The sequence below is a fragment of the Aquarana catesbeiana genome, linkage group LG03, assembly GCF_042186555.1.
Source record: "Aquarana catesbeiana isolate 2022-GZ linkage group LG03, ASM4218655v1, whole genome shotgun sequence".
NCBI classification, from domain to species: Eukaryota; Metazoa; Chordata; class Amphibia; order Anura; family Ranidae; genus Aquarana; species Aquarana catesbeiana.
In genome coordinates this window covers 661086449-661112543 of record NC_133326.1, presented here as the reverse complement: position 1 = coordinate 661112543, position 26095 = coordinate 661086449, and the positions used below count along the sequence as shown (strand labels likewise).

The 26095-nt window shown below is 43.0% G+C and overlaps 1 protein-coding gene across 1 annotated transcript in view; it reads left to right on the top strand.

The window, feature by feature from the left end:
• SLC25A23 (solute carrier family 25 member 23) overlaps window positions 1-26095 on the top strand; it is a 53339-nt gene that overhangs the window by 12748 nt on the left and 14496 nt on the right. Inside the window, exons 2-7 of the mRNA XM_073622805.1 lie at window positions 1756-1882; window positions 7618-7705; window positions 9209-9320; window positions 14922-15080; window positions 17476-17628; window positions 24114-24221. Coding sequence (XP_073478906.1) covers window positions 1756-1882; window positions 7618-7705; window positions 9209-9320; window positions 14922-15080; window positions 17476-17628; window positions 24114-24221 — 747 coding nt within the window. The remainder of the gene's footprint in view (window positions 1-1755; window positions 1883-7617; window positions 7706-9208; window positions 9321-14921; window positions 15081-17475; window positions 17629-24113; window positions 24222-26095) is intronic.

The window sequence follows — 26095 nt, the reverse complement described above, 5'->3', positions numbered from 1 at the left end:
TGCACAACGGTGCTATTTAAATAGGCTGTAGGGTGACGCCGTAGCCCCGCCCCCACTGAGGAAGTTCTGATTGAACGTAACGCGTACGGGGGAGGAGCTACGCATGACGTCAGCTAAAAGTAGTTGGATCTGCAATGCCCCGTACACACGGTCGGATTTTCCGGCGGAAAATGTGTGATAGGACCTTGTTGTCGGAAATTCCGACCGTGTGTGGGCTCCATCACACATTTTCCATCGGATTTTCCGACACACAAAGTTTGAGAGCAGGCTATAAAATTTTCCGACAACAAAATCCGTTGTCGGAATTTCCAATGGTGTGTACACAAATCCGACGCACAAAGTGCCACGCATGCTCAGAATAAATAAAGAGATGAACGCTATTGGCTACTGCCCCGTTTATAGTCCCGACGTACGCGTTTTACGTCACCGCGTTCAGAACGATCGGATTTTCCGACAACTTTGTGTGACCGTGTGTATGCAAGACAAGTTTGAGCCAACATCCGTCGGAAAAAAATCCATGGATTTTGTTGTTGGAATATCCGATCAATGTCCGACCGTGTGTACGGGGCATATGTGCGTTATAATTGATCGAAATTAGTAGATTAATCGATTAAAAAAAAAAAAAATCGATTAATCGAACACGAAAATTTTAATCAGTAACAGCCCTAGTATCGGTGCATCCCTAACAAATACCATGTGACATAAAAAAATTGCAACGCCCACCATTTTATTCTCTAGGGCCTCTGCTTAAAAAAAATATATATATATATATATATATATATATATATATATATATAGTTTGGGGTTCTGAGTAATTGTCTAGCAAAAAAAATTTTTTATGTGTAGGAGAAAAGTACCGTAGTTAAAGTGGTGTTCTGGCCGAAATTGTACTTTTTGAATAAAAATACCCCTATAATACACCATCTTAATGTATTCTAGTAAAGTTAGTTTGTAAACTAAGGTCTGTTTTGTTAGTTTATAGCAGTAGTTTGGTATTTTATAAACTTGCAGCAGGCCGTGGCCATCTTAAGTGTGGGCATCTGAAGCCAGACTGTATTTCTTCCTGGATCTCGTCCTTGCAGATCTAGTGCAGCACAAGCAGTGTAATAGGTTTCAGGTCAGGTTTCCATAGTAACGTCAGTGTCAGAGGAAGTTTCCGCCCCTTCCCAGAAGGCATTGCAAACAGGAAATGATGCGATGGGCCACGGCCAGGGAGGAGGAAGTGAAAAATGAATACAGCAGATATATAGTAGGTGCTGAGAAAAAGAATTTAAAAATATCCGAAAAAAAATTCGTTTACAGTGCACAGTTTAGTGAGGGATGCTGAAGAGTTGTAAAAGTGGGTGGAACTCCACTTTAAGGAAAACATACCCCACCCACTCGCTAACACCCACCCCATGCTGTGTAAATGTAATGCTTCCTCCTGTATTGAATTGTATTGTAACTGTACTGTCTGCCCTCATGTTGTAAAGCGCTACGCAAACTGTTGGCGCTATATAAATCCTGTATAATAATCATGTTGATGTGGGGGGGGGGTGTCTGTGACTGCACTGTCTGGGTTATCTACACACTGAGGTCACAGACATTGCCCTGTCAATGGGGGGAAATGCCGGTGATTTCTAATACAAAGTAGGGGAGATCCCAGATAATGAATACATTTCACAACATCCGGGGCGTTGGGAATATAAATCCATCTTTATGGGGGGTGTTTATGGATCGGCTTCACTCATCGCCTCTCTTTTTATCTGTATTTAGGAGATCCTGCGAGTCGGAGACACGGATCAGGACGGGCAGCTGAGTTTCGAGGAGTTCACCCGATACTTGGTGGAGAGAGAGAAACGTCTGCTCATCATGTTCAACAGCTTGGACCGCAACAACGATGGTGTGTGTATATATAACACATCCGTAATTCTAGGCGCCCCTGGATCCTCGTCCACACACGTACAGAGGGAGAGGGATAGCCCCGGCGGGGGGGGCAGACCGGAAATATATTTTTTCTTTTTACAGTAGTGATCCTTAAAGCTAGACACCTCGTATAGCTGATTTTAGCTTCTTATGTTAAAGTGATTGTAAAGGTAAAAAAAAAAAAACATATCATACTTACCTCCGCTGTGCAGCTTGTTTTGCATAGAGTGGCCCCCGATCCTCCTCTTCTGGGGTCCCCCAGGGGCTCTCATGGCTCCTCCCCTAATCTGATAACCCCCTTGGAGAAGTGCTCTCCTGAGGGGGGTTACCTTGCGAGTCCAGCATTCAGCGTCCATAGAGGCCGATGCAGGACTCGGCCCCGCCCCCCCCCCCGACGCTTGCATAATTGGATTTGATTGACAGCAGTGGGAGCCAATGGCTGTACTGCTATCAATCTATCCAATCATTTTACTTCCCCCTCTGACCTCAGAGCTGCAAGTTAAAGGTGTTCTGGGGTCACAGCATACACTTTTTAATTTTATAAGGTCAGCATTGTAATAATACAAACAATAATTGTCTTTGACAACCCAATATAAGCTTACTTGAAAAATCTCTCTTCATGTTGTGAGTTCTGCCTGTCTGCTGGCCGTCTCTTTCCACAACTTCCTGGAATCCCTGTATGCTTTGCAGCTTCTCCTCCATTTCTAAGGACTACATATCCCATGGTACCTCGCTGCCTGCAAGCATCGATTCCTGTACTGACTCCGCCTCCTGAAACTCCTCCCCTCAGCACCTCCTCTAGTTCAAAAGGCAGGCTCTGTGAAGTGTGTGACGCAGCAGTGCCTAGTCACAGATGTGTGTTGCAGTGCGCTGTCATACAAAATGGCAATTGTGCTGTGTTTTGGCAGCACACTGCAACGCATGTTATTGTGCTGCCATGTGTTGTACTGCAATCATAAGTGTGTGCACCCCAAAAGCTCAAACGTGTATGTGTATATATCTATTATACTATATTGTCAAAAGTATTGGGACGCCTGCCTTTACACGCACATGAACTTTAACGGCATCCCAGTTTTAGTCTGTAGGGTTCAATATTGAGTTGGCCCACCCTTTGCAGCTATAACAGCTTCAACTCTTCTGGGAAGGCTGTCCACAAGGTTTAGGAGTGTGTCTATGGGAATGTTTGACTATTCTTGCAGAAATGCATTTGTGAGGTCAGGCACTGATGTTGGACGAGAAGGCCTGGCTCACAGTCGCCGCACTAATTCATCCCAAAGGTGTTCTATCAGGTTGAGGTCAGGACTCTGTGCAGGCCAGTCAAGTTCCTCCACCCCAAACTTGCTCATCCATGTCTTTATGGACCTTGCTTTGTGCACTGGTGAGCAGTCATTTGGAACAGGAAGGGGCCATCCACAAACTGTTCCCACAAAGTTGGGAGCGTGAAATTGTCCAAAATGTAGAGCTGCACGATTCTGGGAAAAATGAGAATCGCTACTCTTTTGCTTAGAATACAGATCACGATTCTCTCACGATTCTTTAAAATGGTTGAATTTAAAAAAGAAAAATCAGCTGTAGACACATGAGCAATCAACATGCCGCTCGCTCCCGATGCTCGGGGCTGGTTATTCATTTAATACAGCGAGGGGCGGATGTATGGTTATACATTGAACACAATCAACACGATGCTCGGGGCTGGTTATTATAATGGGTGGATGCTTTTCTCAAAGGGCCGGATGTAATACATCCACCCCTTGCTGTATTAAATGAATAACCAGCCCCGAGCATCAGACGTCAGTTCCGGTTGCTGAGGTCAGTTCCGATATCGGCGGTCATTTGCGTTCCACGCTGGTTCCGTGGTTCCGACAGGGAGATCGAGAAAATCGAGCTAATCCAGCCAGGAGTTTGAAGGGGGGGGGGATGTGAATCGAGATTGCGATCTTATATACGATTCATCGTGCAGCTCTACCAAAATGTCTTGGTATGTTGACACCTTAAGAGTTCCTTCACTGGAACTAAGGGGCCAACCCCTGAAAAACAACCCCACACCATAATCCCCTCTCCACCAAATTATTTGTATGTATGTATAAATGAGAAATGCTCTGTGCTGGGGGGCTTCCTGTTCAGTCACAAACTGAAGCATACTAAATAGTTTACTATGGTTCAGTTATGAATGAACACAGTGAGTGATTGGTACCAATGACTCACTGTGTTCATTTAGAGGGGAAGAGGCCGGTAAATCACATATTTAAGGGGCCACTTTACCGCTCTCCATCCTGAAACATCCCCCTGTGTGTCAGCAGCAGCCTGCATGAGAGGAGGGAAGTCTGGGCAGAGGGGGGAATCTGTGCCACACAGAATGATTAGGGTGTGCCCAGGCACACCTGGAACACCCCGTGCACTTGACTATGACTGCAATGTTTGTCTGTTGGCAGGTGTGTCAGGGTGCTATTCAAAATGACTGGCATATCATTGAACCAAGGCACTTACCATGGAATAGATGGTGTGAATGGGCTATTACAGGGGTTCTCAACCTCAGTCCTTAAGCGCCCCCAACGGACCATGTTTTCAGGTTTTCCTTTATGGTGCACAGCTACTTTAAATCAATATCAATGACGTGGTATTGATGAGAGCTATTTTATCTAAGGGAAGTTCCCAAAACATGACCCGTTGGGAGTACTTGAGGACTGAGGTTGAGAACCACTGGGCTATTAGACTTATATCTAGGCCCATATAGGACATCCAACCCCATATTCTTTTGTTCTGTTATTATTATTATTGATAGATCTGGAGCTCCCACCTGCCATGGCGTGGTACAAAGTAAACTATACAAACAAGGATGAGTGGTATAGACAATAGATGAGACATGTGGATTTTCTCTCTCTCTCTCTCTCTCTCTCTCTCTCTCTCTCTCTCTCTCTCTCTCTCTCTCTCTCTCTCTCTCTCTCTCTCTCTCTCTCTCTCTCTCTCTCTCTCTCTCTCTCTCTCTCTCTCTCTCTCTCTCTCTCTCTCTCTCTCTCTCTCTCTCTCTCTCTCTCTCTCTCTCTCTCTCTCTCTCTCTCTCTCTCTCTCTCTCTCTCTCTCTCTCTCTCTCTCTCTCTCTCTCTCTCTCTCTTTGTTACAAATGATCTGCAGCATTACAAGGCTGAAAATCTCCTGTGTGGCAGGAAATAATGAATTGTGGGAATTGTGGCCCAGCTGCTGTGATTTGTTTCCCATGGTGGTGATTATCTGATGACGTTGTGCTGCTTAACGCTGAACTCCGGGAATGATTTTGTTTTGCAAACTGATCCAGCTAAGTATCCATATCTGATATCTGGAGGGCCGCTGGGGATGCTGTCAGTCGCTGTAGTAGCCTGTGAGTACTGCTCCAGCAGCTTCCCCTCTGTACACAGAACACAGGGGGTCACTCGCTTGACATTGCTGCCCTTCATATTATGCCTTGTATTTTTGACCAGTGAATACAAGGCGTTCTCTGATTGGACGAGGTGGAGATTTTGACATCCTCTACCCCCTCCTCTGCACCTCATCCGTACATAGAATGCCTTGTATTCATTGAAAATAAAAGTACAAAGCTTTCTGTAAAGGGAGACAGTTCCGAGTGAGTGACCCCCTGTGGTCAGTGTACAGGGGGAAAGCCACTGGAGCTGCACCCAGAAGATCGCAGCAGTCTCTGTATATAGCGCTGACTAGTACACTGATTTTCAGGATCCCCAGTGACCCTCCGAATGTCAGATATGGATACTTATTGAGCTAGACCAGGGGTCTCCACACTTTCTAAACAAAGGGCCAGTTTGCTGTCCTTCATAGTTTAGGAGGGCCAGACTGTGGCCATTGGAAGTAGAAAAGGTCCTAGCATCTGTAGGAAAAATCAATGCCCCATCTTTGGTGTGAGTGGAGGAGTTGTGCCGCATCATTGGTGTTAGTGGGAAGAATTTCACCCCTTCTTAAATGCCATTGGAAGAAATTGTGTCCCAACAATGGTGTCATTGGGCCCCATTGTTAGTGTCATTAGGAGAAATTGTGCCCCATCATTGGGAGAAATTATGTTGCATCACTGGTGTCATTGGGAGGAATTGTGTCCAATTGTTGGTGTCATTGGGAGGAATTGTGTCAGTTCATTGATGTCAGTGGGGGAATTATGCTCCATTATTTGTATCAGTGGATGAAATAGTACCTCAAGGGCCGGATAAAAGCAAGCAAAGGGCTGCATCTGGCCCCCGGGCCGCAGTTTGGAGACCACTGAGCTAGCCTAAAGGTCTCCAAACTTTGTAAACAAAGGGCCAGTTTACTGTCCTATAGACTTAAGGGAGGCCGGATTGTGGCCTGAAAATGTCCCGAACCCAGCATCGGTGTGAATAAACATGGCCTCAGAGGAGTTAGTGGTCAGTAGGAGGTGTAATGGTGGGGCATCATTGGTGTCAGTATGAGAAATGGTGCCCCATCATTGGTGTCAGTGGAAGGAATAGTGCCCCATCATTGGTGTCACTGGGAGGAATTGTGTCCCATCATTGGTGTCAGTGGGAGGAATAGTGTCCCATCATTGGTGTCAGTATGAAGAATGATGCCCCATCATTGGTGTCAGTGGAAGGAATAGTGCCCCATCATTGGCGTCAGTGGCAGCTATCGTGCCCCATCATTGGTGTCAGTGGCAGCAATCGTGCCCCATCATTAATACTAGTGGGAGGAATAGTGCCCCATTATTGGTGTCAGTGTGAGGAATAGTGCCCCATCATTGGTGTCAGTGGCAGCAATCGTGCCCCATCTTTATTACTAGTGGGAGAAATGGTGCCCCATCAGTGATGTCCGTGGGAGGAATAGTGCCCCATCATTGGTGTCAGTGGCAGCAATCATGCCCCATCATCGATACTAGTAGGAGGAATAGTGCCCCATCTATTGTGTCAGTGGGGGAATAGTGCCCCATCATTGGTGTCAGTGGCAGCTATTGTGCCCCATCATTGATAATAGTGGGAGGAATAGTGCCCCATCATTGGTGTTAGTGGGAGGAATAGTGCCCCATCATTGGTGTTAGTGGGAGGAATAATGCCCCATCATTGGTGTCAGTGGGAGGAATAGTGCCCCATCATTGGTGTCAGTGGCAGAAATTATGTAGCACTGTTGGTGTCATTTGGAAGAATAGTAACCCAAGGGCCGGATAAGGGCTAGCAAAGGGCTGCATCTGACCCTTGGGCCACAGTTGGAGACCACTGAGCTAGACCAATACAAGTATGCGATAAAAATAATTTTCTAGAGTTCCCCTTTAAAGAATCTGTCACACAGCCCATTGGGACTAAAGCATTACACGTGGTTGCGGTACGACCCCATTCACATTGGACAGTGGTACTGCCCACATTTTTGCTTTGCCGTGACGTGTACAGCCCAGAGCAGCTGTGTGCTTTTCTTTAGGTGGGTGTTTTGGGGGTAAAAAGCTGCTCAGCCTCTGTTTTTTAGCGCCCCCCTGGCTGCCCGTGTGAATAATACTGAGTTAACATAGGAAGCAAAATGCTGCACTGCAACACAGCTTTGTATATATTTTCTGTTTACTTCAAGTGTATGCGCGTCCCAATAGTTTTCCTTCAAGGGGCAGAGACCTCCAGCAGCACAGAGTAGAGGGGGCAGTGGGGGTCATGTGTCCGCAGTGAAGGAAGGTGGATGGCAAAATCTATTCTATATCAAAGAAGTATTAATTTGCTTTTTTTTTCCCCACCTCTTCAGGTTGCATCGACGTGTCTGAGATACAGCAGTGTTTTCAGAGCCTTGGCATCCATATCACACCAGACCAGGCCCACAAAATCCTGCTAAGGTGAGAGAATGGAGACTTTGTGTCTGTCCGGTTCCCCTCTAGTATATTACTTTCCATTTAGGATCATTTCAACCAATCACAAAACTCTGATCAGAAACCCATAAGGATAGCCCTTCCTCTGTTTTGTTTTGGGGATGGTTAATTTGGCAGAAAGGCTAACAATCCACACCTGATTTCAGCTTGCTGTGACCCAAGGTGCCTACCTGTGACATGACTTCTGTGCATGTGATTGGTGCTGTTTGTATGGTCATTAAAGTGGAACTAAGCTCCACAAAATGCTCACTTCCATCTTTTCAATGATGTGGCGTTACATCCCTCGCCAGCCGCTTCATCTTTTCCCTGGCTGCTTCCAGTCGCTGGGTTTTTGGCCTGTTGATTGTCCGATAGGGAATGACATCATCCCGCCTGTGTGGGAGGAGTCAGCCATTCCCGGCATAGCTGGAGTGTGCCGGAAATGCATGCTCACCTGTGCATGCGCAGCTCAGTGTACATTCAGTAGGAGACTGCAAGCAGACAAGTAAATGTGTACTGCCTGCTCACAGTTTTTGACAAGTTCGGTTTAGTTCTACTTCAAAGTGGAGCTCCGCTCAAAAGGGGAAGTTCCGTTTTAACCACTTCCAGCCCAGGCCTATTCTGGCCCTCCTCTTCTGCATGTAAAAATCATCGTTTTTTTGCTACAAAATTACTCAGAACCCAAACATTATATATATATATATATATATTTCTTTTTTTAGCAGAGGCCCTAGGGAATAAAATGGCGGCCGTTGCAATTTTTTTTATGTCACACGGTATTTGCGCAGCAATTTTTACAAATGCATTTTTTTTGGAGGAAAATATGATGTCCACCTAAGGTTAATTGGTTAAGCACTTTCCAGTACCTACAGATAAGCCTTATTATAGGTTTGCCTGCAGGTAAAAGTGGTATGTAAGCGTTTTACAACGACTTTAATACAGTAATTTCCTATGTTCATCAGCTCCATCTTGTGGCCATAATGCAGTATTTTTTTTTTTACTGAAATACTTCAATCAGAAACAAAATAAATACCACATTACAGTCACTAGATGGAGCTGACGATCATAGGAAATCACTGCATTAAAGTGATTGTAAAGGTGGCAGTTTTCTCCTATCACCTTCCAGGACGGCAGGCCTACTTCAGGTGTTCTGTCCTGGAAGGTTCGTAGAAATACCGTTACCGGTAAGTGGAACGTAGGTTTTCTTTTTTCTAAGATAGTAAACATGTCACACTTACCTACTCTATGCAATGGTTTTGCACAAAGTTGCCCTGATCTGTACAGATCTCTACATTGCTGGGTCAGTGATTCACAAAGTACTGAAGCCAGAGAGTTATCAAAACAGCCAGAGGACTAGCATTTTCTGGAGAGGTTGGCAATGCCAGCCTAGGTATTTTTTCCTAATCTAAATACCACTTTGTGTAGCTTGTTGTCATTCCACAAACCATGCCTCTGATACAATGGACCCTGACGCAGTGTTACCTTTTATAGCATGGACCGTGACGGGACGCTGACCATTGATTGGCTGGAATGGAGGGATCATTTCCTGCTGAATGCACTGCACAATATGGAAGACGTCGTCACTTATTGGAAGCATTCCTCAGTGAGTATATCAGTGGGAGGTAAACGCAGAGCGTTCCTCTTTAAAATGCTTTGGAGGCCTAAAACAAGTGAAACCATTGCCAGCTCATGATGGTAAAGACTCTGGCAGCTGCCTTTGGTCAGATAATGATTTAAAGGGGCATTAGAATGTATTTTCAGTGATTGACAATTTACATTGTGGTTGTGTGGATGACCTAAAGTAATAATTGATGTTCTGTGCACTTATTTACTTTCCTGTACAGATGTGTAGGTGCTCCCTCTAGTGGCCACCTTTTTATATATCAGACCGTTCAGTTAGCATCCCTCTAGTGCTCACCTGTATATCAGATCATTCAGTTAGCATCCCTCTAGTGCTTACCTGTATATTAAACAGTTCAGTTAGCATCCCTCTAGTGCTCACCTTTATATCAGACCGTTCAGTTAGCATCCCTCTAGTGGCCACCTGTATATCAGACAGTTCAGTTAGCATCCCTCTAGTGCTCACCTGTATATCAAATCATTCAGTTAGCATCCCTCTAGTGCTCACCTGTATATCAGACCGTTCAGTTAGCATCCCTCTAGTGCTCACCTGTAGATCACACCGTTCAGTTAGCGTCCCTCTAGTGCTCACCTGTAGATCACACCGTTCAGTTAGCATCCTTCTAGTGCTCACCTGTATATCAGACCGTTCAGTTAGCATCCCTCTAGTGCTCACCTGTATATCACACCGTTCAGTTAGCATCCCTCTAGTGCTCACCTGTAGATCACACAGTTCAGTTAGCATCCCTCTAGTGCTCACCTGTAGATCACACCGTTCAGTTAGCGTCCCTCTAGTGCTCACCTGTAGATCACACCGTTCAGTTAGCGTCCCTCTAGTGCTCACCTGTAGATCACACCGTTCAGTTAGCATCCCTCTAGTGCTCACCTGTATATCAGACCGTTCAGTTAGCATCCCTCTAGTGCTCACCTGTATATCACACCGTTCAGTTAGCATCCCTCTAGTGCTTACCTGTATATCAGACCGTTCAGTTAGCGTCCCTCTAGTGCTCACCTGTAGATCACACCATTCAGTTAGCGTCCCTCTAGTGCTCACCTGTAGATCACACCATTCAGTTAGCGTCCCTCTAGTGCTCACCTGTATATCAGACCGTTCAGTTAGCGTCCCTCTAGTGCTCACCTGTAGATCACACCATTCAGTTAGCGTCCCTCTAGTGCTCACCTGTAGATCACACCATTCAGTTAGCGTCCCTCTAGTGCTCACCTGTAGATCACACCATTCAGTTAGCGTCCCTCTAGTGCTCACCTGTATATCAGACCGTTCAGTTAGCGTCCCTCTAGTGCTCACCTGTAGATCACACCATTCAGTTAGCGTCCCTCTAGTGCTCACCTGTATATCAGACCATTCAGTTAGCATCCCTCTAGTGCTCACCTGTATATCAGACCGTTCAGTTAGCATCCCTCTAGTGCTCACCTGTATATCAGACCGTTCAGTTAGCGTCCCTCTAGTGCTCACCTGTATATCAGACCATTCAGTTAGCATCCCTCTAGTGCTCACCTGTATATCAGACCGTTCAGTTAGCGTCCCTCTAGTGCTCACCTGTATATCAGACCATTCAGTTAGCATCCCTCTAGTGCTCACCTGTATATCAGACAGTTCAGTTAGCATCCCTCTAGTGCTCACCTGTATATCAGACCATTCAGTTAGCATCCCTCTAGTGCTCACCTGTATATCAGACAGTTCAGTTAGCATCCCTCTAGTGCTCACCTGTATATCAGACCATTCAGTTAGCGTCCCTCTAGTGCTCACCTGTATATCAGACAGTTCAGTTAGCGTCCCTCATGAATGGTTTCAGGTTAAGCTAAATAAAAAGTGTTTAATAAATGTACTCTAGTCCTCTGTCTACAGGCAGATCTTTCATTAAGATAATTAGATCAGTAGAGCACAGTCACTGCACAGTAATACTAAGCGGGTGGCACAACATGAACACTATTTAATGAGCAAATATACAGCGTCATTTACATACAAGTTTAAACACTATAGAAAGAAACTTTAAAAAATGCCCCTTTTTATTCTTAGCACCTTCACATATGTAAGAATAGATAATTACAGACTCCTTTTTTAAAGTGAAAGTATGATGTCATTTCAGTGAGCAGAAGTTTTGAGTTATTTCTGGAGCGTTTAGGTAATTATTGCTTTTTATTAATAGGCCCGTGGCTGCAATGTGAAACTAACCCGGGAGCTTTACTGGTTAAATGGTTTTCTATATATTGTCTCCTCTATGTAGTACAGATGTTCCTTGGGGTGCAATTATGTGGTGCTTGATTCCAGATCTTTTCTTCCATGTAGAACAAGCCATCATTCTTAGATGGTTATATGGTAGCTGATGTTGGCTCTTCCTTCCATGTAGAACAGGTCCTTGTTCCTTGGTGTGCAGTTATATGGCAGTTGCTGTAGGATCTTTCCTTCATGTAGAACAAGTCATTGTTCCTAAGTGTACACCAATATGACAGTTAATGTTGGGTCTTTTTCATAATGCACAACAGGTCATTGTTCCTCAATGTTTTAGGTATAGGTAGTTTATGGTGGGGCCTTTTCCTCAATGTAGTAATAGTTACTTGGCCGTCAGCAATATGGTAGTTGATGTTTGATCTTTCCTCCATGTAGACCATTGTTCCTTGGTGTGTAGTTATATGGTAGTTGATGTTTGATCTTCCCTCCATGTAGACCATTGTTCCTTGGTGTGTAGTTATATGGTAGTTGATGTTTGATCTTTCCTCCATGTAGACCATTGTTCCTTGGTGTGTAGTTATATGGTAGTTGATGTTTGATCTTTCCTCCATGTAGACCATTGTTCCTTGGTGTGTAGTTGATGTTTGATCTTTCCTCCATGTAGACCATTGTTCCTTGGTGTGTAGTTATATGGTAGTTGATTTTTGATCTTCCCTCCACTGTAGGCCATTGTTCCTCGGTGTGTAGTTATATGGTAGTTGATGTTTGATCTTTCCTCCATGTAGACCATTGTTCCTTGGTGTGTAGTTATATGGTAGTTGATGTTTGATCTTTCCTCCATGTAGACCATTGTTCCTTGGTGTGTAGTTATATGGTAGTTGATTTTTGATCTTCCCTCCACTGTAGGCCATTGTTCCTCGGTGTGTAGTTATATGGTAGTTGATGTTTGATCTTTCCTCCATGTAGGCCATTGTTCCTCGGTGTGTAGTTATATGGTAGTTGATGTTTGATCTTTCCTCCATGTAGACCATTGTTCCTTGGTGTGTAGTTATATGGTAGTTGATGTTTGATCTTTCCTCCATGTAGACCATTGTTCCTTGGTGTGTAGTTGATGTTTGATCTTTCCTCCATGTAGACCATTGTTCCTTGGTGTGTAGTTATATGGTAGTTGATTTTTGATCTTCCCTCCACTGTAGGCCATTGTTCCTCGGTGTGTAGTTATATGGTAGTTGATGTTTGATCTTTCCTCCATGTAGGCCATTGTTCCTCGGTGTGTAGTTATATGGTAGTTGATGTTTGATCTTTCCTCCATGTAGACCATTGTTCCTTGGTGTGTAGTTATATGGTAGTTGATGTTTGATCTTTCCTCCATGTAGACCATTGTTCCTTGGTGTGTAGTTGATGTTTGATCTTTCCTCCATGTAGACCATTGTTCCTTGGTGTGTAGTTATATGGTAGTTGATTTTTGATCTTCCCTCCACTGTAGGCCATTGTTCCTCGGTGTGTAGTTATATGGTAGTTGATGTTTGATCTTTCCTCCATGTAGGCCATTGTTCCTCGGTGTGTAGTTATATGGTAGTTGATGTTTGATCTTTCCTCCATGTAGGCCATTGTTCCTCGGTGTGTAGTTATATGGTAGTTGATGTTTGATCTTTCCTCCATGTAGACCATTGTTCCTTGGTGTGTAGTTATATGGTAGTTGATTTTTGATCTTCCCTCCACTGTAGGCCATTGTTCCTCGGTGTGTAGTTATATGGTAGTTGATGTTTGATCTTTCCTCCATGTAGACCATTGTTCCTTGGTGTGTAGTTATATGGTAGTTGATGTTTGATCTTTCCTCCATGTAGACCATTGTTCCTTGGTGTGTAGTTGATGTTTGATCTTTCCTCCATGTAGACCATTGTTCCTTGGTGTGTAGTTATATGGTAGTTGATTTTTGATCTTCCCTCCACTGTAGGCCATTGTTCCTCGGTGTGTAGTTATATGGTAGTTGATGTTTGATCTTTCCTCCATGTAGGCCATTGTTCCTCGGTGTGTAGTTATATGGTAGTTGATGTTTGATCTTTCCTCCATGTAGGCCATTGTTCCTCGGTGTGTAGTTATATGGTAGTTGATGTTTGATCTTCCCTCCATGTAGACCAGGTTACTCTACCTTGGTTACCAGTTATATTATTGATATTAGATCATTCCTCAAATCCTCAATGTAGACAGGTTATTGTTCCTCAGTCTGCAGTTACAGTATATGGCAGTTGATGTTGGGACTTTTTTCTTCGTGCCAAACAGGTCATTGTTCCTCTGTGTGCAGTTATGTGGTAGTTGATGGACCTTACCTCCATATAGAACAGGTCACTGTTCTTAGGTGTGCAATTAAAGTGGAACTAAAATCTGCAATACTAACCCCTGCTTCAGTGGTCCAACATCCGTGAATTCCTTTGCTGGCATCTTCCTACCGGCTTCTTTTGGGTGCTGGGTCTTCAGCTGTCTTGATTTGGCTGGCTTTGGATGATGTAATGGGTGCAAATGTCCAAGAGTTCAGTCATCCTGGCACACCAGCATCACGCTGGAATGTAAATCGAGCTGCTCATGCACAGATTAGTGTACATTTTAAAGAGGACTTTAAGCAGACAGAGAAGTTAATTCTATTGCTGAAGAGACATTTCATATCTCAAGAGTCTACCTACTCACACTGTTTTTTCAAAACTTTAGTTCTGCTTTAAATGGTGATTAATGTATCTTTTCCTTCATGTAAAACAGGTCATTGTTCTTAGGTATGCGATTATAGGATACCTGATGTTTGATGTTTTTGTCTTGTAGAGTAGGTCAGTGTTCCTCTGTGAGAAGTTGTATGATGGTTGAGGTTGGATCTTTCCTCTGTAAGTCCCTATACACACTATAAGTTTTTCTGAAAATTTTTGTCTTCAGATTTACCAAAACCAAATAATATGGGGTCAAACCTTAAGCGTTTCAAATTGTATGCAATCAGGCAGGCCCTTGCACTGTGACTACATGTTTTGGTAAATCTGAAGACAAAAATCTGCAGAAAATCTAATGATGTGTATGGGGTCTATGTAGAGCAGGTCATTGTTCCTCTGTGAGAAGTTGTGTGGTGGTTGAGGTTGGATCTTTCCTCTATGTAGAGCAGGTCATTGTTCCTCTGTGAGAAGTTGTATGGTGGTTGAGGTTGGATCTTTCCTCTATGTAGAGCAGGTCATTGTTCCTCTGTGAGAAGTTGTATGGTGGTTGAGGTTGGAATTTTCCTCCTATGTAGAGCACGTCATTGTTCCTCTGTTAGAAGTTGTATGGTGGCTGAAGTTGGATTTTTCACCTATGTAGAACAGGTCATTGTTTCTCCTTGTGCTGTTGTATGGCAGTTTATGTTGTGTTTTTCCTCAGATGCTGGATATAGGTGAGTCACTGGCAGTTCCAGATGAGTTCTCAAAGAAGGAGATCCGCTCTGGTATGTGGTGGAAGCAGCTCCTGGCGGGAGGTGTGGCAGGAGCCGTGTCAAGGACAGGAACCGCCCCCCTGGACAGGCTGAAAGTCTTAATGCAGGTGAGCATGATATTCTTCAGCAGTCAACAGACAGTTCTAGGAAACTCAATCTGCTGGATGAGTAAGCTGCATTACTGCTTACTGAACACAGCAGGTCACCCAATCAGTATTGGCACCATTCAGAGAACGCTTTGCATTTTTTATTTAATGAATACAAGGCATTCTTTGGTTGGATGAGATGGAGAAGCAGGGTGGTGATGTCACACTCTCCACTTCAGCCAATCAGAGCATGCTTTGCAGCTATTGAGAAAATGCAAAGCGTTCTCTGAATGGCAGCCGTGCCGACCGAGCGACCTCCTGTGTCCACAATGCAGGCAGCTGCTACGCACAGGACCTGGAAGCTAGTAAAGATTACTGTAGTAGCGTACCTACTACATTGATTTTCAGCTTCCAGGAGGATCTGCCAGGTATGCTATATACAAAGTTGCAGTGGTCCAAGCTGGACCAATGTAACTATGTAAAAATATAGCATGCCTGGAATTCTTCTTATGTATTTATCTCATTTCATAAATCAATTTGTTCGACATCTCAGAAAGTATAACTCCAACCAAACAATTGATGAATAGGGACTTAACCACTTGCCGGCCATCCACAGTACTTATACTGCAGCAGGTTGGCAAGTGCAGGCAAAATCACGCATATGTACCTCATTTTGCCTGCTCGGGCTAAGGGGGAACACTGCGCTTCCCTCCCCGCAACCGCTGTAACCACCAGACACGGTGGATTGTGGATCCCAATAATTGGGGGTCGTGATCATGTGATCGCTATAAGATCACAGTGTCAACAAAGCGGTTATGAATAAATTTATTCATAACAGCTTTGTTGACTAAGCTGTGATTTGGCCCACAGCTATCACATGGTACCTGGGCCAATCACAGCACCCTGTACCATGTGATTTAGCTCTAGTCAATCATAGATCATTAGTGGTTGCAGCTGTCATGAATGGTTAACCCATTCATGACCAATAAAAACTTTGCTATTGTAAAGATTTTCATTGCATTAGCAAACGAAGTGTGAAAAAAAAGTAGTAGTACAGTGTTCTAAAATGTATTTAAAAAATTTTTTAAATTAAAATAAAATGTAAAAAAATGTTATTAAGAATTATGATGGCACTGTACTGCAGTGGTGACAGCACGTGAAAAAAAATAATTTTATTCAATTTCTTAATTTTCAAAAAGAATTGTTATAAAAAAATTACAACCTCAAAAAACTCGCAATGCCTCTTACTAAATGCTTCAGAACACTGTCTACTTTCCAAAAAGGGAAAAGCATATATATATATATCATAGTTTGTAGACGCTATAACTTTCACACCAACCAATCATTGGGACTTTTTTTTTTTTTTACCAAAGGCATACAGCTGAATACATTTTGGCCTAAATTTTATGATGAAATTTGATTTTATTGGATGTGTTTTATGACAGAAAGTAGAAAATATCGTTTTGTTTTTTTTCCAAAATTGTTGGTCTTTTTTTCGTTTATATAACAAAAAATAAAAAACCCAGCGGTGATTTAATACCCCCAAAAGAAAGCTCTATTTGTGTGATTAAAAATGTAATTTGGGCACAATCTCTCAATCTCGCGCATGCGCGATTCACCGGCCATATCGCCAATTGTTTCTAAAGTTGCTATAACAACGGTCGGCAGTGGAGGAAGGTCCCGCCCCGTTGTTCTGGCAACATCACAGTACTGCCCACAGACTACTGGGAAATGATGACACATAAAAAAAAAAATTTTCCCCCCAGTTTCAGGGTGGAACTCCGCTTTAATGTTAATTCAGCTGTCAGTTGTGATTCTTGAGGCTTCACTAATGGGATATCAATGTTTCTATGCGATTTGCAGATCATATCCGCATCCTTCGTTAATAATGGTTATGATCTCTGAAAAATGTACAATCCTATGTCTTAGGAAACCATCACCATCCAACGTATACATATTAGACATCTGTACACTCGCTCACTTTTCCTGTGGACTCCCTGCACATCCTCATGGGTCATGTGGATTTTATGTATTAAGCCGGCCATAGATGATTCAAATCTTGGATGGTTCAGCAGAGACCGGCTGAAATTCGAACAATCTGTGGGCAGGTTGATTGTACTCAAGTCCGATCCATCGATCAACTTGGGTACAACCAGCATGTCAGATTTTTACATGCTATAGCTGCTAGCAGTAATCACTGTGTTCTCCCGGCAGGGACGGCTCCCCGCTGGGAGAACACAATTGCTCAGTCAGTGTTAATGGGGGAAACCTGTGGCTGCAGGAAAAAAAATCACATTAACTATGGCCTGCCCTAATTTGTGCCCTTGAAGTCCCAATTCATTATTTCTTTGGTTGGAGTTCGCTGTACATAATTTGTGCTCCTGCCCTATGTTCATTTTTCTTTCGATCTTTACAGGTACATGGATCAAAATCTCATGGGATCTCCATGTTGAGGGGAGTGAAAGCAATGATAGAAGAAGGTGGGTTGCGCTCACTGTGGCGGGGGAACGGTATAAACGTACTGAAAATAGCTCCTGAGTCCGCTATCAAATTCATGGCATATGAGCAGGTAAGATGTCTGACTAGAAAACATTACCCCTGTTTACCTCTATGACACTACCTGCATGGAGTTTGCATGTTCTCCCTGCGCCTGCGTGGGTGTCTTCCCACACTCCAAAGACATGCTGGGAGGTTAATTGGCTCCTGTCTAAATTGGCCCTAATATGTGTATGTACGAATGTGAGTTAGGGATCTTAGATTGTAAGCTCCTTGAGGGCAGGAACTAATGTGAATGTACAATGTACAGTTGTGCTCATAAGTTTACATACCCTGGCAGAAATTATGATTTATTTTTCAGAGAATATGAATGATAACACATAAACTTTTCTTTCACTCATGGTTAGTGTTTGGCTGAAGCCATTTATTATCAATCAACTGTGTTTACTCTTTTTAAATCATAATCACAACAGAAACGACACAAATGTGCCTGATCAAAAGTTTACATACCCCCGTTCTTAATACCCCTTTAACATCAATGACATCTTGAACTCTTTTGTGGTATTTGTGGATGAGGCTCTTTATCTTCTCAGATGGTAAAGCTGCCCATTCCTCTTGGCAAAAAGCCTCCAGTTCTTGTAAATTCTTGGGCTGTCTTGCATGAACTGCATGTTTGAGATCTCCCCAGAGTGGATCAAGGATATTGAGGTCAGGAGACTGAGATGGCCACTCCAGAACCTTCACTTTATTCTGCTGTAGCCAATGACAGGTGGACTTGGCCTTGTGTTTTGGATCATTGTCATGTTGGAATGTCCAAGTACGTCCCATGTGCAGCTTCCTAGCTGATGAATGCAAATGTTCCTCCAGTATTTTTTGATAACACACTGCATTCATCTTGCCAACAATTTAACCAAATTTCATGTGCCTTTTGTAGCTCGCACAACCCCAAAACATCAGCGATCCACCTCCGTGTTTCACAGTAGGAATGGTGTACCTTCCATCATAGGCCTTGTTGACTCCTCTCCAAATGTAGCGTTTGTGGTTGTGGCCAAAAAGCTCAATTTTGGTCTCATCACTCCAAATGACTTTGTGCCAGAAGGTGTGAGGCTTGTCTCTGTGCTGTTTGGTGTATTGTAAGCGGGATACTTTGTGGCATTTGTGTAGTAATGGCTTTCTTCTGGCATCTCGACCATGCAGCCCATCTTTCTTCAAGTGCCTCCCTATTGTGCATCTTGAAACAGCCACACCACATGTTTTCAGAGAGTCCTGTATTTCGCCTGAAGTTATTTGTGGGATTTTCTTTGCATCCCGCACAATTTTTCTGGCAGTTGTGGCTGAAATTTTAGTTGGTCTACCTGACCGTGGTTTGGTTTCAACAGAACCCCCTCATTTTCCACGTCTTGATTAGAGTTTGAACACTGCTGATTGGCATTCTCAATTCCTTGGATATCTTTTTAAATCCCTTTCCTGTTTTATAAAGTTCAACTACCTTTTCCCGCAGATCCTTTGACAATTCTTGTGCTTTCCCCATGACTCAGAATCTAGAAACGTCAGTGCAGCACTGGATGAAACATGCAAGGGTCTGTCAGGAGCCCAGAAACTCATTGACCTTTTATACACACACACTAATTACAAGCAAACAGATCACAGGTGAGGATGGTTACATTTTAATAGCCATTCAAACCCCTTTGTGTCAACTTGTGTGCATGTTATTAGGCCAAAATCACCAGGGTATGTAAACTTTTGATCAGGGTCATTTGGGTAGTTTCTGTTGTCATTATGATTTAAAAAGAGTAAACCCAGTTGATTGATAATAAATGGCTTCAGCCAAACACTAACCATGAGTGAAAGAAAAGTTTTTGTGTTGCCATTCATATTCTCTGAAAAATGGCCAAGAAATCATAAATTCTGCAAGGGTATGTAAACTTATGAGCACAATTGTAAATGTAAAGTGCTGTGTAAATTGATGGCACCATATAAGTACCTGTAATAAATAAAATGACCTCTTCTCACTCACAGGACTTCTCTAGTGCCGCTCCCCCACTTTTGAGCTTTGTTCCACAGACACTCTCCAAGACATCAGACACACTATAATTAATACAGTTCTATAGAAGTTAGAGCTGTACAATTCTGGCCAAAATGAGAATCACGATTTTTTTGCTTAAAATAAAAAGATCAGGATTCTCTCATGATTCTCACGACGTAAAATCTTGCACATTATACAAAAAAAAATGGGCTAACTTTACTGGTTAGTTTTTTTTTTTTTTTAATTCATTTAAAGTAATTTTTTCAAAAAAATTGCATTTGAAAGACCGCTGCGCAAATACAGTGTGACATAAAATATTGCAACAACCACCATTTTATTCTCTAGGGTGTCTACTAAAAAAATATATATAATGTTTTGGGGTTCCAAGTAATTTTCTAGCAAAAAAAAAAAAAAAGATTTTAACTTAAAACCAACAAATGTCAGAAAAAGGTTTAAGTGGTTAAACGTTTTTCACTTACACACAAAGTCTATTCCATTGACAAATTGTTACAATGTTTATACTTAAGTTCAACTGATAAAGAATGTTTCGATTCTTGGCAGACTGCCCAGTTTTTCCTTCCTTTGTTTTGATAGCTGTGGCTGCAGAAGAGCAGAGAGAATTCTTTGCATAGAAAGAATTGTGAAACACTTTAGTCAAGATTGCGATAACGATTCTTGACGATTTATTGTGCAGCTCTAATAGAAGTCAATGAAGTCTCAGTCATTCGATCCTATGGAGAGTTTGTATTTGTTGGAGTGCACATTCCTGCAGCAGACTCCCAAACCTTCCTGTTATGGCGGAATCTCAGGCTGTTCTGACAGGTAAAGCTTCGACGCTCATTAATAATGCAGAAACTTGCCCACCCTTTTTTGTCTCTTGTGAATTCCTATTGGCCAATGAGGCTGCCAATTGTAGTGATGGGCCTATGGCAATCTGTGGGGGAGGGGGCACTAACCACAAGCTCTCATAGTTTAATCTCTTAGAATGGCCTGGCATTCACCCGTGACAGTAAAGCCTGGTACACACTAGCAGTTTTATTTTTGTTTAACCGAGCAGGACTGCACGAAAAAAAAAAACTGACAGCTCGGGAGGAGCCACTGTACTAACTATCTGATGTTAGTACAGCAATCTCCCCTGCTGATCTATTATGTTGTGACAGGGGGACACTGATCGGAAGCTGGTCGGCAGTCCTTTTTTGGTCACGCCCCTTTGACACAAGCCCGGCTGGACTCCAGTACACACGGTCCGATTTTTGGCCGGTTTCTATTGAACATTCGGTCCATGTGTACTAGGCTTAAAGTGATACTAAAGTAGCAGTTTTTTTTTTTTTTTCTTTTAAACGAAACAAACATGTTATACTTACCTGCTCTGTGCAATAGTTTTGCCCAGAGCAGCCCAGTTCCTCCTCTTCTCGGGTCCCACACCGGCGCTCCTGGCCCCTCCCTCCTGCCGAGTGCCCCCACAGCAAGCAGCTTGTTATGGGAGCACCTGAGCTGAGCTGCTGCTCTGAGTGTCCATTCAGACACGAAGCCGCGGTTCGGCCCCTTTCTCTCCTTATTGGCCTATTGACTTTGACAGCAGCGGGAGCCAATGGCACCACGCTGCCATCTTAGCCAATGAGGAGGGAGGGTCCCGGGCAGCCCAGACAATACTGTAACATGGCTGGATCGAGATTGGGCTCAGGTAAGTATTAGGGGGGCTGCTGGACACAGAAGGTTTTTTATCTTAATGTATAGAATCCATTAGGATAAAAAGACTTCTGACTTTACTACCACTTTAAAGGTTAAAGAGAAAGCTCCCCTTGTCTGCCCCCCCCCTCCCCCACTGCCACATTTGGCACCTTTTTGGGGGGGCTGGTACCTAGTTTTGACACTTCCGTCCCCTCCTCCTTCCCCCGCAACCAGCCCATTCGCACTTCACGCATGCGCGGTAGGGAACTGGCTGTGAAACCACAAGGCTCAGGTGAGGGCACTGCTGGATTCCTGGAGAGGTAAGCCCCTAATATTAAAAGTCAGCAGCTACAGTATTTGTAGCTTCTGACTTTTAATTTTTTTTTGGGGGGGAGTAGCTTGGAGCTCCTCTTTGAGATTTGGGTGGATGCTGCAGGTATGTGCAACTCCTTGTGACTTTTTTCTTTTATATGTCCCTATTTTTTGTCCTGTCTGTGTGCTGCCCGGGTTCCTATTCTCACGCCGCCATTTTTAATGCCTGTGATACTGCACATGTGCAAGACAAAGCACACAATGTCATGCAAATATTAAGAAATTCCCTTCACATATAACTAATAGGATACTACTTTGTTCTGGTAAGATCCTGGGTAAGATGCCTGTAGTATTGTGTATGCTGCATGCTTGAGATGAAGCTCATGACATCATCATGTGTTTTCATGATGCTCAGTATGACAATACTGTGAGAACACCGCAGGGATTTCCCTGAAGGCAATGGTGATGTTCCCTTCCCGCGGGGCATCTGTGCAGCCAGGGAACTGCCTTCAGGCAAACCAGGAAGTAGAAGGAACAAAAAATAGGGAAAGCAAAAAAGAATTTTAAAAAAGTGTTAGGTGTGCTGACATGAAATTTAGGGAAAGTGGTGGAAGGTGCACTTTAAAGATTAAAATGGAACTTAACTCACTAGCACAACATTTTCATACGTTGTCCCCTCCCTCTTATAGTGTCACCTAATGGAGATTTTTAAGTACCGTAGTTTGTCGCCATTCCATGAGTGTGCGCAATTTTAACCGCTTGCCAACCAGTGCGCGACGATATACGTCGGCACAATGGCATGGCTGTGCAAATGGGCGTACAGGTACGTCCCCTTTAAGACGTGGCATTGTGGGCGTGCGCGCGTACTCCGTGCCTGTGGGTCCTGCTGACTCGATGTCCACCGGTGTCCTGTGATCGTGTCACGGAAAGGCAGAACGGCGAGATGCCTATGTAAACAAGGCATTTCCCTGTTCTGCCTTATGACATGACAGAGATCTACTGCTCCCTGTCATCGGGAGCAGTGATCGCTGTCATGTCAGTGGTAAACACAGTTCCCCCCCCCACAGTTAGAATCACTCCCTAGGACACACTTAACCCCTTGATCGCCCCCTAGTGTTTAACCCCTTCCCTGCCAGTGTCATTTACACAGTAATCAGTGCATTTTTATAGCACTGATCGCTGTGTAAATAACAATGGTCCCAAAATAGTGTCAAAAGTGTCCACCATAATGTCGCAGTCACGATAAAAATCACAGATCACCGCCATTATATAATAATAAAATGCCATAAATCTATCCCCTATTTTGTAGACGCTATAACTTTTGCGCACACCAATCAATATATGCTTATTGCGATTTTTTTTTTTTTATTTATTTACTTTTTTTTTCTTTTACCAAAAATATGTGGAAGAATATATATCGGCCTAAACTAAGAAAGAAATGTGTTTTTTTTATATATTTTTTGGGGGATATTTATAGCCAAGTACCGGATGAGATGCCGGTACTTGGCTATTTCACATGGTATTCATCATCAACCGGTGGGGGGTGTGTGCAGGAGGAGTACCCGGACCGGTTTTTTGATGATTACCATGTGAAATAGCCAAGTACCGGCATCTCATCCGATACCAGTGTGTGATCTTGCTGACTTACACCCTTAAAGGGAACTGCTGTTTTGACCTGACTGATTTTCTCAGGGGTCCATCGCTTGAGGTGAGCGGCCATTTCTATTGGTGGTGGAGGTTGTCACTAAAGTCACCTTATATGATTGATATATCACCTATTCCACTGGATATTCGCTGTTTTTTTCCCCATCAACTAAAGATTATTTATGATGAAGAACTTGGACTGTCCCTGCATTTGATATTTATTATAGCAAAAATTTAAAATATTGCCTTTTTTTCAAAATTGTCGCTTTTTTTATAGCGCAAAAAATAAAAACCGCAGAGGTGACGCGCAATTGTCAGTTAAAGCGACGCAGTGCCGTATTGCAAAAAGTGCTCTGGTCAGGAAGGGGGGGTAAATTCTTCCAGGGCTGAAGTGGTTAAAGCGTGACATGTTAGGTATCTATTTCTTAAATGTAACATCATCTTTCACATTTTGCAAAAAAATTGGGGTATATATTGTGTTTTTTTTTTTTAATAATTAAAGTTTGTTTTCCAAAAAAAAATCATTTGCAAAACCTCTGCGCAAATACCGTGGGATATAAAAAATTGCAGTGATTGTCATTTTATTCCCTAGGGTCTCTGCTAAAAGAAAAATGTATAATGTTTTGGGGTTTATAAGTAATTTTCTAGCAAATACTGATTTAAACTTGTAAACAAAAAGTGACAGAAAAAGCCTGGTCTTCAAGTGGTTAAGGTTTTAGTTAGATTAGGGTCATTTAGGGAAATGCTTTTTTTTTTTTTTTAGCCTGGTTTCCGGCACAGAGCGTCCAAAAAAAAAAAGAAAAATGTAAAAAATTTTCCAATTCCAAATTTTCCAATGAGGATGATTACTCTAATAGAATGTAAACCACAAGAGAAGAACTAACCAGCTTGATTTTCCTGCTCAGATAAAGAAGGTCATCCGTGGTCAGCAGGAAACGCTGAGGGTCCGAGAGAGGTTCATTGCTGGGTCATTGGCCGGAGCCATCGCACAGACTGTCATATATCCTATGGAGGTGAGCAGAGAGAGGACATGGCGTCATTAGGGGATTTCTTATAGAGATTTGTGGTTGGCAGACATATACAGTTAGCACCTTTTTGCAAGCAACAATTGTTTAGGATAATTAGAAAATGTTTTGCAAGAACCAGTTCTGCTATTGACGGATTTTACTAGCACTCACATGAGACGGAATCAAATATAATAATATATATATATGTGTGTGTATGTATGCATATGTATGTGTGTGTGTGTGTGTGTGTGTGTGTGTGTGTGTATATATATATATATTCTCAAACCGACCAAGCGCAGGAAATACGCACACCTCCATTTCTTTGTACTCCTAGCATGGATAAATTGTTAGGAGGTATATGTATGGTAGTCTCTAGAAAGGGACAAATGTATCACATTTTGGCTGTATTGTTTTAATGTACTATCAAACGCAGGATGGGTGTTTTTAAAAAAAAAAAAAAAAAAATTATAATAAATTTTTGATATTTTTATATATATATTTGATTCCGTCTCATGTGAGTGCCAGTAAAATCCGGTGATGGCAGAACTGGTTCTTGCAAAACATTTTCTTTCTTTATCGTACATCATGGGACACAGAGCCTAATTAAACTTATTTACAAAACAGAAACTAAGAAGAACTTCTTTTTTTTTTCTGTCTTTTTTAATTTATTTAGGCCCCTTTCACACTTGTGTGACTTCGCGATTTTACTGCGATTTCTCGGCCGCGATTTTGCCACAATTTTTTCCCGCGATTTGGGAGCAGTACTACTTTGTACGACTTTGCCGCAACTTTGGCATTAACCATTCTCAGCTTGTGCTTACAAAGTCGTACTGAAATCGTGTCTATATTATTCAGGTACGATTTGCATGCTACTTGAGGGTTTAACATTGAGGTCTATGGACATCAACTCGCATGGAAGTGCAGGGACTACTTTGAAGTCGGCACGACTAAGGCCCCTATCACATTTACACGACTTGTCCCATGATTTTGTACTGTAAAATCGTATGACAAGTCATTCTCTATGATTTTCAATGACTACCATTCATATTGGCATGACTTTAAGTCGTGCCGACTTCAAAGTAGTCCCTGCACTGCTTTGGTGCAACTTCCATGTGAGTTGTACTCCATAGACCTCAATGTTAAACCCTCACGTAGCATGCAAATCGTACCTGAATAATATAGACACTATTTCAGTACGACTTTGTAAGCACAAGCCTCACACCATGTATGTTTTCATTTGTTAATGCCAAAGTTGTGGCAAAGTCGTACAAAGTATTACTGCTCCCAAATAGCGGTAAAATCGCGCGACTTTGAAGTCGTATAAGTGTGAAAGGGGCCTTATTTAGCCAAAAATAAAAGACCCAACAATTAAATAACACCAAAAGAAATCTCGATCTGTCTCCAAAAAAAGGATAAAAAACGTTGTTTGGGTACAGTGTTGCACGACCGCGCATTTGTCATTCAAATGCAACAGCGCTGAAAACTGAAAAATTGGCCTGGGCGGGAAGGCGGTGAAAGTGCTCAGTAGGCAAGTGGTTAAAGTGTTGGTGGGCTCCTCCCCACCTGCTGTGTGCCCCCATAGCGAGCTGCTTGCTTTGGGGGCACTCGTGTGTGTGCTCACTCCTGAGCCCCACTCGGTGTATCCATCTGACCCAGTGAGGCGGGAGACGGTTGAGAGGGCCTCGGCTCCTGTGCACATTGCTGGATCGGGCTCAGGTAAGTATTTAAGGGGAAGGAGCTGCATGTAGACATTTTTTTAACTTGCTGCATAGAATGCAGTAAGTTAAAAACCTTCTGCCGTTACAAGCACTTCAAAACGAAAACTTTCAAACCATTATGCCCTGTACACGCGATCGGACATTGATCGGACATTCCGACCA